Below are 17,500 nucleotides of genomic sequence, written 5' to 3'. Positions count from 1 at the left end.
ACCTTTTGATTCAGGCAGAAACCCGGGTTATTACTGCACACCACCGTGCTCGTTTGGATTATTTCGGGACTTTCAAAGTGTGTTTTTTTCGGCCGTAAACCCCGGGGAGTCAGGTCGAAACGGATCCGACAAAAGGAGCGTCTAGTCCGGTATGAAACTCCGCCCAGCGCCGCAGGGGGAGGAACTCCGGGGGAAAACATGAGGACAAAGGCGGAGGATGAAACCAGAGACAGCGGCTAAAACACGAGCCAAACCCGCTGAAAATGAGTTTACATGTAGAAATAATATTTTATTGTTTGTATCTTACACCAGAATTTAGTCAGTATGTAGAAATAATAAACCGCAGCAGCGTCCTTTGCTGTAAATCTCCCCTCATGACTTTCACCTGGTCCGGGTCCAGATGCTGAACCGACAGGGAGACAGACCGGGGCCCGGGGACCCTGCAGCCGGCCAGGGGGACGCGGTGAGAGCGGCTGCCCGGACCAGCTGGTTCCCGGCGGCGTCGTCAGGTCTGCCGGCAGCTGCGGGCTCCCTCCCCGGCCCCGCGGTGCTCATCGGCGGCTCGGAGACGGCGGTGAACCCGCATCCTACAGGACAGCAGCCCGCATCCACATGGCATCTGCCCGCCGAGAACACACCGTCTGACGGGTCTGAGATCCCGGAGTCACCGGTCCCCTCCCACAGAGAGCCAGGAAGTTTGGTCCAATCACTGATCTATCAATACATCAAACTGATCAATACACCTGCCCTCAGGGGGAACTCCACAGGTGTGTGTGTGTGTGTGTGTGTGTGTGTGTGTGTGCGCGCGCGCGTGTGTGTGTGTGTGTGTGTGTGTGTGTTATAAATAAAATACATTTTCTACAGAATCAACAGACTTATTTTTTTCGTTGATTTGAACTTTCTCCCAAACTAAATGTGATCATCAGGAGCCCTGAGAGGCCCCGGGGCCCCAGTGTGTGTGTGCGCGTGTGTGTGTGTGTGTGTGTGTATGTATGTGTGTGTGTGATGGGGACAGTTTGGCCCCGGGTTCTTCTCCCCCTCACTGCCGCCTCCTGCTGGTTTGGATGTTAAAAGAAAGTTTTTTTTAATTTTCAGCCACAAAGTGACAAAACACACAAACATTTGTGTTTGTTACGTTGCTCTGAGTGTTTGTGTTTTGTCCTCAGGGGCCACCGTAGATATCTATAGACGACACTAACCAACACTATGCTGTGACTGTAGTTACTATTTATGTAAATCATGCTGTTCCATTTCCTTTTTAATGTCCCTGCAAGAGATCAATACAGTTAATATTGTATAAAGAGCTTAAAATCAGCTGCTGTTAATAAGTTGCTGTGGTCACAGACAAGCTGAGTTCACTCCTCACGTCTTTATTATCCAGTGATGGTGGTTTAGTAGTGGTTCAGCCTCGACTCAGGCCTGACTCAGGCTCAGCTCAGGATCAGGATCAGGATCAGGATCAGGATCAGCTCAGGTTCAAGTGAACCAACAGCAAAGCACAAAGTGTAAACAGACTTGAGGGATGAACAACATAAAAACATGTTCAATTGATCAACAGACAGCATCTTTCCCTTTAACAACATTTTAATAACATGTTTGTTGTGTTCCTCTCAATAAATACACATAAACATAAGATTCAGCTCCATCAGTCAGCTGTCAAACACCATCAATATGTTCAGCACAAGACGACAAAGAGACATTATGTCATGATTATAAAATGAAATCATAATTACAGGAAAACTGTCTCATAATGAAGAGATTTATTTTTCATCTTTGTCATCATGAGATCTGTATGTTACAGTTTCAAGACTGACAATAATTATGAGATCACAAGCTGATAATTAAACAGTTTTCTGATCAGGAGGAAACTGTTGAGACGTCTCCATGTTTCTTTCCTCTGGTTAACTCTCACTTCCATTAAACACACAATAAACTTTAGGAACAATTTTACATTTTGGGAAATCTTCCCGTTTGTCCGGTCAGCTGTGTGTAAACCCTGGTCCAGTTATGAGCTAGGCTAGCAGTTTCCCACCGCTTCCAGTCTTTGTGCTAAGCTAGGCTAACACATCCAGGACACATAGATGTCCGACTGCTCCTTTAAAAGACAAAGTTCACATGATGATTCAGACACAGAGAATGTATTGTCTTTAATCAGTTTTACAGTAAAACTTCAGTTTGTTCTTCTGTCACTGCGTCAGTTTGTCATCACAAAAAACAAAGTTTCAAGTTTTATTGTTTCATCTCAGCATCAATTCTCAGGACATTATACTGTTTCCAATAATCAGTTAACAGAAACACAATCACAAATTATGTCACCTTTATTAGAGTGGTTGCATTTAAGTTAACTAGCACACATTCTAATGAGACCGCTGAGCTAACACATAGCCACCATGCTAGCTGGGATGAGTCAGCAAGAAGTGGTTTAACAGCATTTCATCAACATATTATAACTAACATCATCAGTGAAGGTTCAGTTATAACTGAAGCAGGATATGTTTCTGAAACTCGCTCACACCAACATTTATAACATAATAAAATATTAACTTCACTCACAGATGTGAAATAAATCTATGTTAAGCTTTTGTATTTGACAGTGAATTCTTAATGTCTAGTTAGCTGCCTAACGCTAAATAATAATTCAGCTGCGACTGAGCTCCTGTAATCAAGAATGCTATGCTAAGCTAACGTATTTAACTTGCATTTTGTCAGTTAGAAGCAGCATGTTAGCCTTCATCCCATTAGCTTGCATGTTTCCTGTTTGACTGAGCTTCGGGCTACATTAGCAAACAAACGGTGGTTCCTTGGCTGAGCAACATGACCTGAAATGAAAGCTTGAATGAAATACACCTTCTTATTTAGATTGTAAGGCTGCTCCTTATTGATTATTTTGTCATATACAACAGTGAATAAATGCAGCTCTGCTGGATTAATTACAGGGTTTTACAGTTTTTGTAGCCATGCATGCTAGTCAGAGATGATCTAAATAATCTACGCACATAATGAGGTGAGCCGGAGCGCTCAGACATTTAGAAACATTTTCGTTTTCTGTCCAGGAGCAAACAGTTTCCCTCTGCTTCCAGTCTTTATGCTAAGCTAGGTTAACAGTTTCCTTCTGCTTCCAGTCTTTATGCTAAGCTAGGTTAACAGTTTCCTTCTGCTTCCAGTCTTTATGCTAAGCTAGGTTAACAGTTTCCTTCTGCTTCCAGTCTTTATGCTAAGCTAGGTTAACAGTTTCCTTCTGCTTCCAGTCTTTATGCTAAGCTAGGTTAACAGTTTCCCTCTGCTTCCAGTCTTTGTGGTAGCCTCTTAACATCCACCCTTTTTTTTTTTAATTCTCACCTATTTGGCATACCCAAATGGAAAAGCTTGTAATTTGCTTGATTTGAAAGGTAACATCTTCTGGTTTCTTGAAATGTGCTTGTTTAGCATGTGGCGAAAACAGTTCAAGTTGTGGCTCAAAAAAGTGTTTCTGGTCCTCGTCTATGACTGAGTCATATTTGAATAACAATAACTAGGACATGTTTTATGCCAGAACTATGCAAATCACCACATACCTTCCACATCTTGTCAACTACACCTGTACATAATTCCAGACCTCTAGGCCTCACCTTATGGGAGCTAGGGAGTGTTTAGTTTATGGTGTCACAGGTGTCCCCAAACCTCTCCAAAACGTCTCCAAGTAGCCAAATTGTGCCAGTTGCTTTTACTCATTACTGTGTGATGCTAAGCTGCTTATAACTGGCTTAAGCGGGTCGCCGGTGACCTGGTGGATGTTAAGAGGTTAAGCTAGGCTAACATCTCTCTACTCAGAGATGAAACTGATATTACCTGAATATGTGATTCTGGACAGCAGATGTGAAAGTAACTCAGTACATTTACTTCAGCACCTAAGTACAATTCTAAGGTACTAGTTTCTTTACTGTTTGATACTTTTTACAGCACTACATTTAATTAACAGCAGCAGTTACTTCATAGATTGAGATTATTGATACAAAATATAATAAACCACAGCCACCACTGCTGCCATTAATCCTTGTGTATTTAAACTCTTTCTAACATTGTTGTATTTGTATTTGTTAGATTATATTTTAAGGTGTAAATGAACTGTATATGTGTAATTGTTGGCCTCAAATTTCCTCTTGAGGGAAGAATAAAGTATTTTGAATTGAACTGAACAAAAGAAATGATTATTATAGATGAATCTACGCAGCATCAAAGCATTGTGAGTACTTTTACTTTTGGCAGTTGAAATATATTTTGATGGTAAAACTTTTACTTTTAATAATAATGCGTCCCTCTGGCCTCAGCAGCATCATGAACAGTTTCTCATCTAGTTTTTGTGCTTCATGTACTGATGTGGAAGCAGAGGCTGAGACTTCGGTTTGGATTCTTCCAGACTCGACTACTGCAGAAAGAGACTACGACTTACACAAACCACACTGCTGCCAGATCTTTAACACGTCACAGCGACCCTCGCTGCCCTTCACTGGCGTATTCAGACTCCTGCTGATATCTGCTGGACCTGTATGAGTCTGATCTCTGCTGTAGATCTTCAGCAGCACCTTTAACGGTTCCTCAGGCTGCAAACTCAACATCTTCTTTTAAATCTCTTCTTAAAACTCATTTTTATCTTCTGGCTTTTTGTGAACTGACGCTTCTTTGTGTAACTTTTCTGAGTTATTTTATCTTTATTGATTTCTATATTCTGTATTTTATTTACTTCTTGTTTTTACTGTAAAGCACTTTGTAACTCTGTCTTGAAGCTGCTGTAAATAAAGGTGAGTTTCTATTGTGGATTTGATGCTTCTGTTTGAGTAAAAGATCTGAGTTCTTCCAGCACTGCTGCAGAGAAAAGAAGAGTTTAATTAAATGTCAGACTGCTCCTTTAACTCCATCAGACTACATCATTATACTGGATGTCGTACAGGAAGCCATGCAGAGACGATCTTTTCTTACAATCTCCTAAACTGCGATCACATTATTGATATGAAGCTAAATGAGATCGTCCCGTTGATAATATATGAATATAAATGTCATGTTCAGATCAGACTCCTTCATTAACCATCACATGAATTTTCCTCTGCAGCAGATTTACAGCTTCTTGGTTATAATGCCACCAAATCTCTCAGTGTCTGCCTGTTCGCTGATGATGTTTTAATATTCATCTCATATTTCATTATCAAAGCTCTGAATCAGCCGGAAATCCTTCATTTATCCTTTCATTTCAAAACCTTTAAATGAACCAATTTAAACATTTCTGGTGAAGACTTTTCCTTAATTTACAAGTTAATTTAAATATTTTTTGTCTGCATGATTAAAATGAATTAACGGACAAATGAATGGATTATTATATATTAAAGGGTTTTTAATGGATTAACTTCACAGTTTAAAACATTTTAAAGTGTAAAATAACTTTAATGGATGAAAGCCTGTCAGATCAATTAAGTCCTTTTAATGTGTAAATTAATAAATATATTTCATGTTATTTGATCCTTAGAAAGCCCGTCAACTTCAATCCATTAAAAAGCTCTTAAACTCTGCAGGAATCCCTTTAAAATACATGAATAGACTTTAGTTGCATGAAGTTCTGATGTTTTACATGTTAATATTCAATTCTGAAAAGAAAAAATAAAATATTTTTAAAAACCTTTAATATATTAATGTATGCGTTGGTTAAAATACCTTAATGACATCATTCAGTTTCAGCTGGAGGATGTTTAACGGTGTTGAATCCTATTTAGTGAGTTTATCTTTAATATCTGACTTTTCTTTAAAGAAGAGTGACATCATGAGACCAGCTGTGATGTCACAGCTGTGATGTCACAGCATCTGATTCTAACGTACCATCTGATTTCTATAAACTGGTTTCACTGTGATCTTTCCTGCTGTTCTCTCTGGTGCACCACAGGGATCTATCCTGGGTCCTCTCTGATTGGATGTTTCTAACAGCGATGCTCTCTGGGACTGGTGGATTCAGCTGAAACGACTCCAGTGTTTCACTTGTTTAAAGAAAAGTCTGCTGAGATGACGGAGGATCGACCCGGAGCTGAACAGAAGCAGACAGACAGGTGACAGGTGTGCAGGTACAGACAGGTACAGACTGACAGACGCTTGTGTTTCATACAGTCTAACAGCTCTGAGGAATCTGAAGAGACGGAAAAAGTCCCACCGACACTGAAAACGACTGAACTCCATCGACACTCACCTGAATTTATTCTGCTTTTAGTGTCGTCCTGTGAAGTAAAGGTTTGTACCAGGTGAGCCGAGGACAGGTGTCCTCTGCGTGAGACGAGACTGATGAGTTTGTTGATGTGCTTTTAGACCGAGACAGATTTCTCTGATCAGCTGACTGGTTCATGTTGTGCTTCTTTTCTTCTCTTGTGCTTCTGAGTGTTTTTCCTGCTGCAGGTGTGTTTGTCCAGCAGAGGGCAGTGTCTCTCGTTCCTTCTCTGCAGATTCCGTTGCTATGGCGAGGCCACACCTGCATGCTGGGTTGCTACGGTAACACTGTTCGGCAGAACAACTAAGTCTATTTACAGCAAGGGCTCGGTGGCTTCCTGTCGGTCAGCTGACTGACTCCGCCCACAGTCACCTGTGTGAGTGCTGCGGGTGGGCGGGGCTTGTCTCTCTGGCTGTCAATCAGAGAGGATGTGAACAAAGGACATGGGGAAGACGCCTTTCCTGTCCGGCTGTCCCTCGATGTGTCCGATCTGTCAAATGTCACAGATGTTCATCATCCGTTAATCTGCATTAATCAATCACTTATTTGTCCATATACGTCAGAAAACAGTGAAGATGTTATAAAGTCTCAGAGTCAAAGGTTACATCTGTCAGTGACAAAGAAAAGTATTAAATAATCACATCTGAGGAGCTGAAAGCAGCACATAAAAATAACTAAAACGATTATTTGATTATCAAAACAGTTTTCTGTTGATCAACTAAACGATTAATTGATTGATTGTTTAATTCAATTGAAACATTTTTTTTGGATTCAGGTTTTTTAAGGGGTGAAAATGAATTAACGGACAAATGAATGATTATTATATATTAAGGGGTTTTAATAGATTAACTTCACAGCCTGTTAGATCAGTTAAATCCTTTTAATGTGTAAATTAATTAATAGATTTCATGTTATTTGATCCGTCGCTTAGAAACTTCTTCAACTTCAGTCCATTAAAAGCTTTTAAACTTTGCAGGAATCCCTTTAAAATACATGAAGATACTTTAGTTGCATCAACGTCTTTATGTTCTGATGTTTTACATGTTAACGTTCAGCTGGATGAGCAGGTGAGCCTCCACACACTGTTTACAGTGATGAAGCTGATGATGAAGCTGAGTGTTACTCACCCACCACTCCTGGTCTTCCTCTCCGGTGACGACGATGACTTCTCCCTCGGCGAACGTCAGCTCGTCTTCGTTGTCGGCCTGACAGTCGTAGATGGTTTTCACTCGTCGGATTTTACTCTTCAGCTGAAAACAAACAAATGTTTTGTTTTTTTCATTTGGGTTCAATTAACGGAGACGTGTTAACGACTTTTTAAAGGATTAGAAACATTACAAGTAAAGTATCAGTTAGTTCACAGATAATATTCTGTAATATTTAAAGGATCTTCATGGTTTTTAAACTCTAAAGCCTTCGATGAACAGTCCTTTCATTTATCTGTTCATTAACTCCTTAAAATCTCATTAAATACATAATTACTGGATTAATTAATGGATTTTAAGATGAAGGGATTCTGCTGCTTTGGATTTGATTCTTTATTTATTTTGAATTTCATCATACTTGCATGTTTGGGTCACAGAACAAACTTTATTATTTAGTTTCTCTCGATATGACATCATCTCATATGATCAATTATCAATGAAATGACATCATTAAAGAGGCACTGAGATGGTGTTAATGCAGGAGACAGAAGAGAAGAAGAACGTGAATCTGACGACTCATCATCAACATCTACAGAACTTCTAATCTTCTCTCATTATTATTATTCCTTCTGTTGCATTTACTGGTAGATCTGCTGTGTAATTAGATGGAGATGTTGGGGGGGGGGGGGGGGGGGGGGGGGGGGGGGTGATCATTGATAAAAACGCTCACAGAATTGATTTTCCTCGGCAAGGGGATGGGCATCTCCACCGCCGTCGACTCATCAGCGTCTTCCGCCGCCGGTCGAGGTGACTCCTCCCCCCGCTGGACAGACGACTGGCTCTCCGCCGCCATCTTGGAGCCCTGCGTCTCCATGGCGGCGGCGGCGGGGGCGGGGGCAGGGCCGGGCCTCTCGTAGAGCAGCGGTTTGGGCGGGAGGTCTTTGAGGAGGGGCTTCGGGGGGAGGTCAGACAGAGGAGGCTTCTCAGCCAGCGGGGTGAGGGGGGGTTTGGGGGAGGCGTCGATGAAGGGAGGAGATTTCTGGAGGTCAGGCTGCGAGGAGGGGGAGGGGGAGGAGGAGGAGGAGGAAGGTTTCTGCAGGAGGTCTGGAGGTTTGTCCCCAGAGGACAGGTGGACGGTGTCGATCTTCCTCAGAGCCACTGAGACAAAACACCGAGACGCAGGTCATTGTTAACAGACCTGAGGATCTTTTTAGTGTTTATTTACATGATTACAGTTGAAAGTCACTCCCTCCAGTTATTCTGCAGCATTTTTTGTGATGTATGAGCTCTTTCAACTGCAAGCAAAGCAAAATAATGTGATTTATTTTAGACTCCTACTAATGTAATGACGTCTTTGGATAAAAAGCATCCCACATATCACAGAAACAACTACATTCCTCTTAAGGACTTCTGGACTACCTTCTACCTCTGGATCCCCCTTAAGGACTTCTGGACTGCCCTCTACCTCTGGTTCCCCCCTTAAGGACTTCTGGACTGCCCTCTACCTCTGGTTTCCCCCTTAAGGACTTCTGGACTATGTTCCACCTCTGGATCACCCTTAATGACTTCTGGTCTGCCTTGTACCTCTGGACCCCCCTTAAGGACTTCTGGGCTACCTTCTACTGCTGGATCCCCCTTAAGGACTTCTGGACTACCTTCTACCTCTGGATCCCTTTAGAGGTTCTGGACTACCTTCTATCTATGGATCCCCTAAGGATTTCTGGACTACTTTCTACTGCTGGATCCCCCTTAAGGACTTCTGGACTACCTTCTACCTCTGGATCCCTTTAGAGGTTCTGGACTACCTTCTATCTATGGATCCCCTAAGGACTTCTGGACTACTTTCTACTGCTGGATCCCCCTTAAGGACTTCTGGACTGCCCTCTACCTCTGGTTCCCCCCTCAAGACTTCTGGACTACCTTCTACCTCTGGATCCCTATAGAGGTTCTGGACTACCTTCTACCTCTGGATCCCTATAGAGGTTCTGGACTACCTTCTACCTCTGGATCCCTATAGAGGTGTTTGCTCGGCTAGCGAGTGTCGTGTTAAGAGTCGCTCATTGGTCCAGATTCACCTGCAGGAGTTTCTGAAGACTCATCTAACGTGGAAATAAATTCATTTCAAAACAATAAGTCCAGCTGTCACAGATGATAAGGAGCTAACAGCTGGAGAGACTGGTGTATTAATACTGACACTGTACAGTATTTAGCTGCTTGTGCTCATCACATCACGTTAATGTTAACTTTTACGTGGGAGAATCTTGCGCTACTGTTGATGCTCAGCGTGATGACAGAGACACTGGGAAACGTCGACTCTGTCTGTTTGCTGCGTCGCATGTAGTTTTAAATGAGGAAAGCCGCGACGGCCAGTTCAAACAAGGCCAACAAACTGGCCGTCTGGGTAGTTCATTTTAGAAGCAGCATTACAGCACCACTCCAGGGCATCGACAGCACTGGTCGCTGGACTGAGGAGTAATTCCTGCCCTGCTCGATTATTTCTTACAACTTCTAAAGGGCACCAAACACTTTGTCCAGGCTGTTTTACAATGTCTTTGTAGAATAAGCAGAAATTCAGTTATTTTCACAACTTTTTTGTTTTGTTCGACTGCAAACCAAACATAGACATTCAATGATAATAAAATATCTTTTAATTTCTGTTCAGGGTAAATGGTGCATTATTTTAATAAAATGCAAGGGTACCAATAATTTTGGTATATTTAAGCTGAACATGAGAACCATGAGGACTCAAAGTTTTATAAAACAGAAAATACTGTATTTGAGTTCCATTTATAACCTTTATTAATATCAATAATGTTATTAAAATAAATCTAGTTGGATGTTTATGTTTGAGGCAGATTATGTCTCCTGACTCACTGAATCAAACCTCATCTGGGAACATTTGGGAACATTTGGGAACATTTGGGAATGGTTTTGCTCGTCTATGGCATCGTGTTTGTTGGCAGGTGAGATTTGTCGTTAGTTACCGTCACACCAAACGCCACAATTGGTCCAAACCACAAGCAGCTGCTGATTCAGACGTTTCATGCAGAAAAGTTGGTGTAATTTAACTAAACTGCAGCTCATAAATATCGCAGAGATTTCTTTAATTTGCGTTAATTATTGCAATCACAAACTCACAATTTCCTGGAGGGAGTGATGAGGTGCGGGGAGAGACCTACGCAGTAGGCTAACCAGGCACCCTGTCTCACCTTTCTGAGGTAGTTTGGGGAGAACTCTGGGTCCCAGCATGGACTTGGTGTTACTGGAGGTCGTACTGGAGAAGGTCAAAGAGGTCAAAAGTTATCTTTACTTTTACCCATTTCAAGGACTTCCTTTATCACTTATATAATATTGCAAAAATCAGACACATCCTTTCTCAAAATGATGCAATTATTGCAATTCCTTATTATCAGGCTGCTCTAACAAGTCTCTAAAGACTCTCCAGCTGGTCCAGAATGCAGCTGCACGTGTTCTGACTAAAACTAGAAAAAGAGACCACATTTCTCCCATTTTAGCTTCGCTGCATTGGCTTCCTGTAAAATCTAGAATAGAATTTAAAATCCTTCTCCTAACTTACAAAGCCCTTAATGGTCAGACACCATCATATCTTGAAGAGCTCATAATACCGTATTATCCCACTAGAACACTGTACTCCCAGTATGCAGCTTACTGGTGGTCCCTACAGTCTTTAAAAGTAGAATGGGAGGCAGAGCCTTCAGCTATCAGGCTCCTCTCCTGTGGAACCATCTACCGGATTCAGTCCGGGGTGCAGACATCCTCTCTATGTTTAAGAGTAGGCTTAAAACTTTCCTTTTTGATAAAGCTTATAGTTAGGGCCGACCAGGCTCGCCTTGGATCAGCCCTTAGTTATGCTGCTATAGGCCTAGACTGCTGGGGGACTTCCCATGATGCACTGAGCTCCTCTCTCCTCCTCCTCCTCTCCATCTGTATGCATTCATGTAACATCAATGGTTGTTACTAACTTGACTTCATCCCCGGAGTTCTTGTGCTTTCTCGTCTCACAGGTTCCTGTGGACCAGGGTCACAGACCCCCTGCTGCCGTGGTCCTGCTTGACGCCCACTGCTACTACTATTATTATTATTAGTCATCTCTATCATTATTATCATTGTTATTATTGTTGTTATTATGCTTCTCTGTCCCTCCCTCCTTCTTCCTCTCTCAACCCAACCGGTTGAGGCAGATGGCGCCACCTAGAGTCCGGTTCTGCTCGAGGTTTCTTCCTGTTAAAGGGGAGTTTTTCCTTGCTGCTGTCACCAAGTGCTGCTCATGAAGGAATGTTGGATCTCTGTAAATTAAAGAGTTCGGTCTAGACCTGCTCTATATGAAAAGAACCCTGGGATAACTTCTGTTATGATTTCTCTCTCTCTCCTGCTCTGGTGTCGTTGAGCTGGGGAGGAGGGGCCATCTCTGAATGCTTTGTTTACAAACAGCAGCTGACAAATCCTGCATAGTACGCCTTTAATCTACTTATTTGAGCTGTGCTGTTAACAGTGTTTCTGAAGCAGATTATTTAAGGATGATCGTACCTCGGCTGCTGCTGGATTCCCTCAAACTTGTCGGCAGGTGACGTCCTGTTTCCAGGTGGGGGGGTCATCTCACTGCCTGTGTGAAAACAGTTAGATTAGATATCCGTCAGGGTTCAAATGTTGGATGAGTTTTGGAGCGGGCAGCGTTACCCAGTCACAGCAGTCTTACCTTTACCTGGAGGTCCCTGCAGAATGGGGCTGGGGGGGTCAGACAGGGTGCGCTTGTGTCCAGGTGGAGGGGGAGGGGGTCTCTTCTTAAGGGTGGAGCTGCCTCCTCCTCCCCCACTGCTCTGGGAGGTGAGGGGGAGGGAGGTGGGCGGCCCGGAGGCATGGCCTGAGGGAGGTGCATTGAACACTGAAATAATCACTTAACATCACAACAGTATTCCTCTATGCTCCTTCATCAACAGCAAGAAAGAACTAACAGAAGAAGCCACAGCACATTCTGACTGATAAAAACTACAGATATTAATATTCTAGGCTGTTGACATTCTTTACCACCTTAAAAAACCTCTGAATCCCCATCAAGGCCTTTAAGGCTCCCTTTAAAAACCCTGGGAACCCCATCAAAACCTCCCTGATTACATTCAAACCTCCCCCAAGACTCTGTGCACCACCCCCATTAACATATGGTCCCTTTGAAGGACTTCTCATCTACCTTCTACATCTAATTCCTCTTAAGTACTTCTGGACTACCGTCTATTGCTGGATACCCCTTAAGGACTTCTGGACTATGTTCTACCTCTGGATCACCCTTAATGACTTCTGGTCTGCCTTGTACCTCTGGACCCCCCTTAAGGACTTCTGGGCTACCTTCTACTGCTGGATCCCCCTTAAGGACTTCTGGACTGCCCTCTACCTCTGGTTCCCCCCTAAGGACTTCTGGTCTGCTTTCTACCTCTGGACCCCCCTTAAGACTTCTGGACTACCTTCTACCTCTGGATCCCTATAGAGGTTCTGGACTACCTTCTATCTATGGATCCCCCTAAGGACTTCTGGACTACTTTCTACTGCTGGATCCCCCTTAAGGACTTCTGGACTGCCCTCTACCTCTGGTTCCCCCCTAAGGATGTCTGGACTACCTTCTATTGCTGGATACCCCTTAAGAACTTCTGGACTATGTTCTACCTCTGGATCCCCCTTAAGGCTTTCTGGACTACCTTCTATCTCTGGATCCCCCTTAAGACTTCTGGGCTACCTTCTACCTCTGGATCCCTATTAAGTACTTCTGGACTAAACTCTACCTCTGGATCCCCCTTAAGGAGTTCTGGACCACCCAAAAATCCTGAGGGCTCCTTGTTTAAAAACCACTACTCTATGTCACAGGGGCCTCCTACCTTTCCCTTGGCCCCTGACCGCGGACGAAGGTCCTGTGGTGTCGGGCCCCGGGGACGGAGGAGTGTCGGAGGAGGTGATGTAGACGGGGTTAGCAAACGCCCCGTAGGAGAGACGCTGCCCCCTTTGAGAGGGAGCGAAGGCCGGCAGAGAGAGCTTCTCCTGAGAGGAAACACTGGAGGACGGACAGAAACTCTGAGGACGAAGAGAACGCTCCTTCTTCACTGGACTGGGCTGCAGGAGGAGGAGGAGGAGGAGGAAAAGAAGAAGAGGCGGAGGAGAGGAGGACGAAGAGGAGGCGGTGGAGGAGGAAGAGGAGGAGGAGGAGAGAGGAGGATGAGGAGGAAGAGGAGGAGGAGGAGGAGGAGGATGAGGAGGAAGAGGACAAGGCGAGATGGATGAGAAGGAGGAGGAAGAGAGGAAGAGGAGGAGAGGAAGAGGAAGAGGAGGAAGAGCTGCTCCTAAGTGGCCATCTCTGTATGTCCACAGACTTTCTCATTGGTTGATTTTTATATGAAGTCTCTGCTTCATGGACTCTACAGAGGATCAATATGTCCTGGGAGGTTTTCTGATGACCGCGGCCAAAAACGTTTGATTTTGCAGCGTCTTTTCTCAAAAATTGCGATACAGTCTGCAATGTTTTATGTGCTCTGTTTGCGTTGAAATTGTGGGAATTGGGAAAATTGCAAGCAAAGGAAACTAATGTGATTTTTAAAAACTCCTACCAATGAATTGCTGTGCGCAACGATGATGTCAGTTATCACCACAACGAACGCCACAACTGGTCCAAATTACAAGCATCTGTTGATTTGGACATGTCGTGTGGAAAATCGAAAGCTCTTGAATCTGCGTTAATTACTGTAATTGCAAAATCACAATTTCCCGGAGGGAGTGGATATTCTCCTGGTTCCCTGAGTTCTGTACATTGTTCCTCTTAGAACAATGTACAGAAGGACCTGAAACCGTCAGAGCTGATTACTGTCGGGGAATTTAGTCCATTTTAAAGGATCGATACTCTTGGTCAGTGTGATTGCTCTTAAATGTTTAGCTGAAATAGTCATTCCTGTTTATACATCACAACTGGATTTTGTCCATAATCTTGCATATTAATTGGATATTGTGTTCACTCGTCTGTAGTATGACAGTTGTATTCATCTGATTATGTTGTTTGTATTTATTGCTGTAAGTATTTATGCTGCTCTCTCTTGGTAAGCTCACTCTTGAAGAAAAGATTTCAATTTCAATGAGACTTTTACCGGTTATATATGGGATAAGAAGAAGAGATCAATCAAGGCAACTTTAAGGTGACAGGATGGTAGAATCAGACAAATCATCAATATTTCTAAAAGCAGCTGATCTGTTCTCCGGTGGTTCAGTTCAGTCCGCGTTACCTTGTCGTCCAGTTCGTCGTCACTCTCGTCCAGTTCGTCCAGTCGGAGGTTCCAGTCGTATTCCACATGAACATGAGGGTTAAACCTGCCAGACACCGCCTCCGCCAGCTGGAGACAGAGAGGACATGTTAATGTTCTTCACCTTCATACGCAGGAGACTCTGTGGTTTACTGATCAGAGAACAGAGCAACTACTGCAGGAATCAGAGGTTCCACCCACTCCTTCTCTTATCTGCTTCTCTATTGGTCGAGCCACAGATCCTCTTAACAAACAAATGACATGTTCTGGTTCTGGTTCCTACCGGTTCTTCACACTGAATGTTCTTCAGTCTGCGGGCGATGTCCAGTGCCATCTCTCCGCTCTGATTGGCTGAGAAGACACAGGACACAGTGTTGTAGAACATCTGACATTTAGACGCCTTTGAAGATGTTGGAAAATGTCTTTTTTCTCTTTTGTTGGAGCTGCTCTAACAGTTTGCCCCTGCTTCCAGTCTTTGTGCTAAGCTAGGCTAACAGTTTTGTCTTAGCCTTGCTCATGTTAGCCTAGCTTAGCGTGTGTAGTTGTGTTCTTACGGAGGTGGATGTCAGGTTTCCCTCTCAGCAGCAGTTTCACACACTGAGGTTTGTTGTACAGACAGCAGTAATGCAGAGCTGTGTTTCCTCCATCAGTCTGTCCGTCCAGGTTCCCACTGAGGACACAAACACACACACACATCAACACACACACAAACACACACACACACATCAACACACACACACACACACACACACACACACACATCAACACACACGGAAACACACAGACACACATCAACACACACAGAAACACACACACACACACACACACACACACATCAACACACACAGAAACACACACACATACACACACACACACACACGCAAAATAAAATCTGCATTAAATAGGTAAACATACTCAGTTCTAATCTGTTACTGGGATTATAACTGTGAGTATTTTTACCCATTAAATGTTCATTATAAGTTCGGCTGTTATCTTCACTGTGTTAATAAGAGTCAGTGAATTTCGGTCTGTCATGCAACATAGTATTTCTGACCTGTTTTGGACCAGGAAGTCGACCAGGTGCAGGGAGGAGTGATCAGATGTCCGAACACAGTGATGTAACATCGTCTCTCCAGCCTCCTGGACACACAACAGGAAACGTTAAAACAAGAAGAAAATCAACACAAACACTCCAGAGCGACTCAGAGAGCTCAGACCTCCACCCAGTCTTCCCAGAACCTCTCCTGAAGGACTCATAACATCTTTCTGGAGCATCAGATTCCCAACAAAACCCAGATATTTCCACTGGAACTAATAAAACTGCTGCTTAGGACTCTGGAAGCAACATAAGTCCTCCTGGAACATCTTTAAAACCACTGGAACTCTGACAGGCGACATGAAACCCTCTAAATACCTGAGAACCCCCTTAAAGACTCCTAGGGACTCAACAGTGATCCCTGAAACCCTTTAAAATGTTATAGTTTCCTAAATTAGTGCTTAAGGAAATTATGAACACCAGGAGAGACCCTTACAGTCCCTTCTAGGATCGCTGCAGCCTCCTCAGGGACCATCAGCAGATATCAAGGACTGTGAGAGACGTTTAGACCTCCTGGGTAACTAGAACCTCCTGCAGAAGCCCTGGAGTTTCCTATGGGACTCTAAACTAAAAGGGAAATTTGCAGATCTCTGGAACCACCGTTATAAACCTCCGGACAGACAACAGTCCAACCCACCTTGCCTGGTTCAGGCAGTGGCTGCAGAAGCTCCACCCCCTCAGCGTACAGCTGGATAATTGACAGCAGGTCTCGGGACCGCACTGCCTCGTACACATCATCCAGCCTGCTGGTTGCTGTGGTGACGGTGCGCCTGATGAACTTACGCTCGATGTACTTGGCGTTGATGAACTCCTTCCTCGCCATCCTGCAGACAACAGCATGTTTACATGTTAAAAGAAAGTTACAAAATATTAAATATGAATTTATATCCACAGACACTCACATGTTACTAGAAGCGGACGGCTTCAAGGACGGAGACGGCAGGCTGGCCTCCATGATCTCATTAAAACTACAGTTCCCAACATTCCTGGCAACCTGACAGGAAGGCAGGAAGAGAAAATGCAAAGTAAGAGAAGTGAAAAGCAGACAGGAAACGCACTTTCATGTGTAAAATTCAAGTCAAGCTGCTGATTGGTCAGGACAGACAGACAGGGTGACAGGCAGACAGGTGAGGTTACCAGCAGCTCAGAGGTTCCCAGTTTGTCCAGTTCCAGACTCTGGATTCGGGACACGTGGACTCCCATCTCCCTGTGGATCCCTGAACATTCAATGCAGGTCAGGACACCCAGGTTGGTGGAGAGCCAGCGAGGATCTGAACACACAGATACACAATCCATCACAGTCCACCTTAAACTGTCATCATCATCATCATCATCATCATCATCATCATCATCATCATCATCAGGTGGGACCTCAGACCCAGAAGACTAACAGAAAACCATCCTCTGTACAAGCAGCTGAACGTCAGATGTTGGAGGGTCCTTAAATGCACCAGCAACACACACACACACACACACACACACACACACACCTGCGGCTCCACAGTCGCAGCAGGTGTCGTTGCCTGGCGACCGCAGCACCTCGTCTATGATGCTCTTGGTAAGCTCCTCTTCCTCCTCCACACCTGAACTCTGAGCTCCGCCCTGAAACGCCACATTCAGGGCCTCCTCCTTACTGTTGGTCAACACAGACACCCAGCTGACACACACACACACACAGACACACACACACACACATTTAAACCAAATATTATTCACAAACAGGTGAGTCAGTTTACACAGTACAACA

General features: G+C 43.9%; 2 protein-coding genes and 1 long non-coding RNA gene across 8 annotated transcripts in view; 1 reads left to right on the top strand and 2 right to left on the bottom strand.

The window, feature by feature from the left end:
• ubtfl (upstream binding transcription factor, like) overlaps nucleotides 1-467 on the bottom strand; it is a 20,995-nt gene extending 20,528 nt beyond the window's left edge. For 2 of the 4 annotated variants that reach the window (XM_042428403.1, XM_042428402.1), the window contains exon 1: nucleotides 3-203. The gene's annotated coding sequence lies outside the window, so the exon portion shown is untranslated. Of the gene's footprint in view, nucleotides 1-2; nucleotides 204-385 lie in introns of those variants that run through there. The other 2 variants (XM_042428404.1, XM_042428401.1) reach the window with 2 other exon arrangements.
• LOC121908416 overlaps nucleotides 1-483 on the top strand; it is a 5,837-nt gene extending 5,354 nt beyond the window's left edge. The window contains exon 3 of the long non-coding RNA XR_006099227.1: nucleotides 401-483. This is a non-coding gene — a long non-coding RNA (uncharacterized LOC121908416). The remainder of the gene's footprint in view (nucleotides 1-400) is intronic.
• The window catches only part of asap1a (ArfGAP with SH3 domain, ankyrin repeat and PH domain 1a), a 35,656-nt gene continuing 18,420 nt past the window's right edge, over nucleotides 265-17,500 (bottom strand). Inside the window, exons 15-31 of one of the 3 annotated variants that reach the window (XM_042428397.1) lie at nucleotides 17,244-17,410; nucleotides 16,891-17,024; nucleotides 16,656-16,747; nucleotides 16,391-16,577; nucleotides 15,712-15,797; nucleotides 15,212-15,327; nucleotides 14,941-15,008; nucleotides 14,640-14,747; nucleotides 13,251-13,482; nucleotides 12,083-12,247; nucleotides 11,914-11,989; nucleotides 10,575-10,639; nucleotides 8,096-8,523; nucleotides 7,348-7,470; nucleotides 6,206-6,710; nucleotides 5,845-6,046; nucleotides 265-2,095 (exon numbers count right to left, since the gene is read on the bottom strand). In XM_042428397.1, coding sequence (XP_042284331.1) covers nucleotides 6,636-6,710; nucleotides 7,348-7,470; nucleotides 8,096-8,523; nucleotides 10,575-10,639; nucleotides 11,914-11,989; nucleotides 12,083-12,247; nucleotides 13,251-13,482; nucleotides 14,640-14,747; nucleotides 14,941-15,008; nucleotides 15,212-15,327; nucleotides 15,712-15,797; nucleotides 16,391-16,577; nucleotides 16,656-16,747; nucleotides 16,891-17,024; nucleotides 17,244-17,410 — 2,122 coding nt within the window. In that variant the 3' untranslated portion in view covers nucleotides 265-2,095; nucleotides 5,845-6,046; nucleotides 6,206-6,635. Of the gene's footprint in view, nucleotides 2,096-5,634; nucleotides 6,047-6,205; nucleotides 6,711-7,347; nucleotides 7,471-8,095; nucleotides 8,524-10,574; nucleotides 10,640-11,913; nucleotides 11,990-12,082; nucleotides 12,248-13,250; nucleotides 13,483-14,639; nucleotides 14,748-14,940; nucleotides 15,009-15,211; nucleotides 15,328-15,711; nucleotides 15,798-16,390; nucleotides 16,578-16,655; nucleotides 16,748-16,890; nucleotides 17,025-17,243; nucleotides 17,411-17,500 lie in introns of those variants that run through there. The other 2 variants (XM_042428398.1, XM_042428400.1) reach the window with 2 other exon arrangements.

Source organism: Thunnus maccoyii, chromosome 12, assembly GCF_910596095.1.
Source record: "Thunnus maccoyii chromosome 12, fThuMac1.1, whole genome shotgun sequence".
NCBI classification, from domain to species: domain Eukaryota; kingdom Metazoa; phylum Chordata; class Actinopteri; order Scombriformes; family Scombridae; genus Thunnus; species Thunnus maccoyii.
Note: the sequence above shows the minus strand (reverse complement) of the source record. Positions and strands in the feature narration are given on the sequence as shown.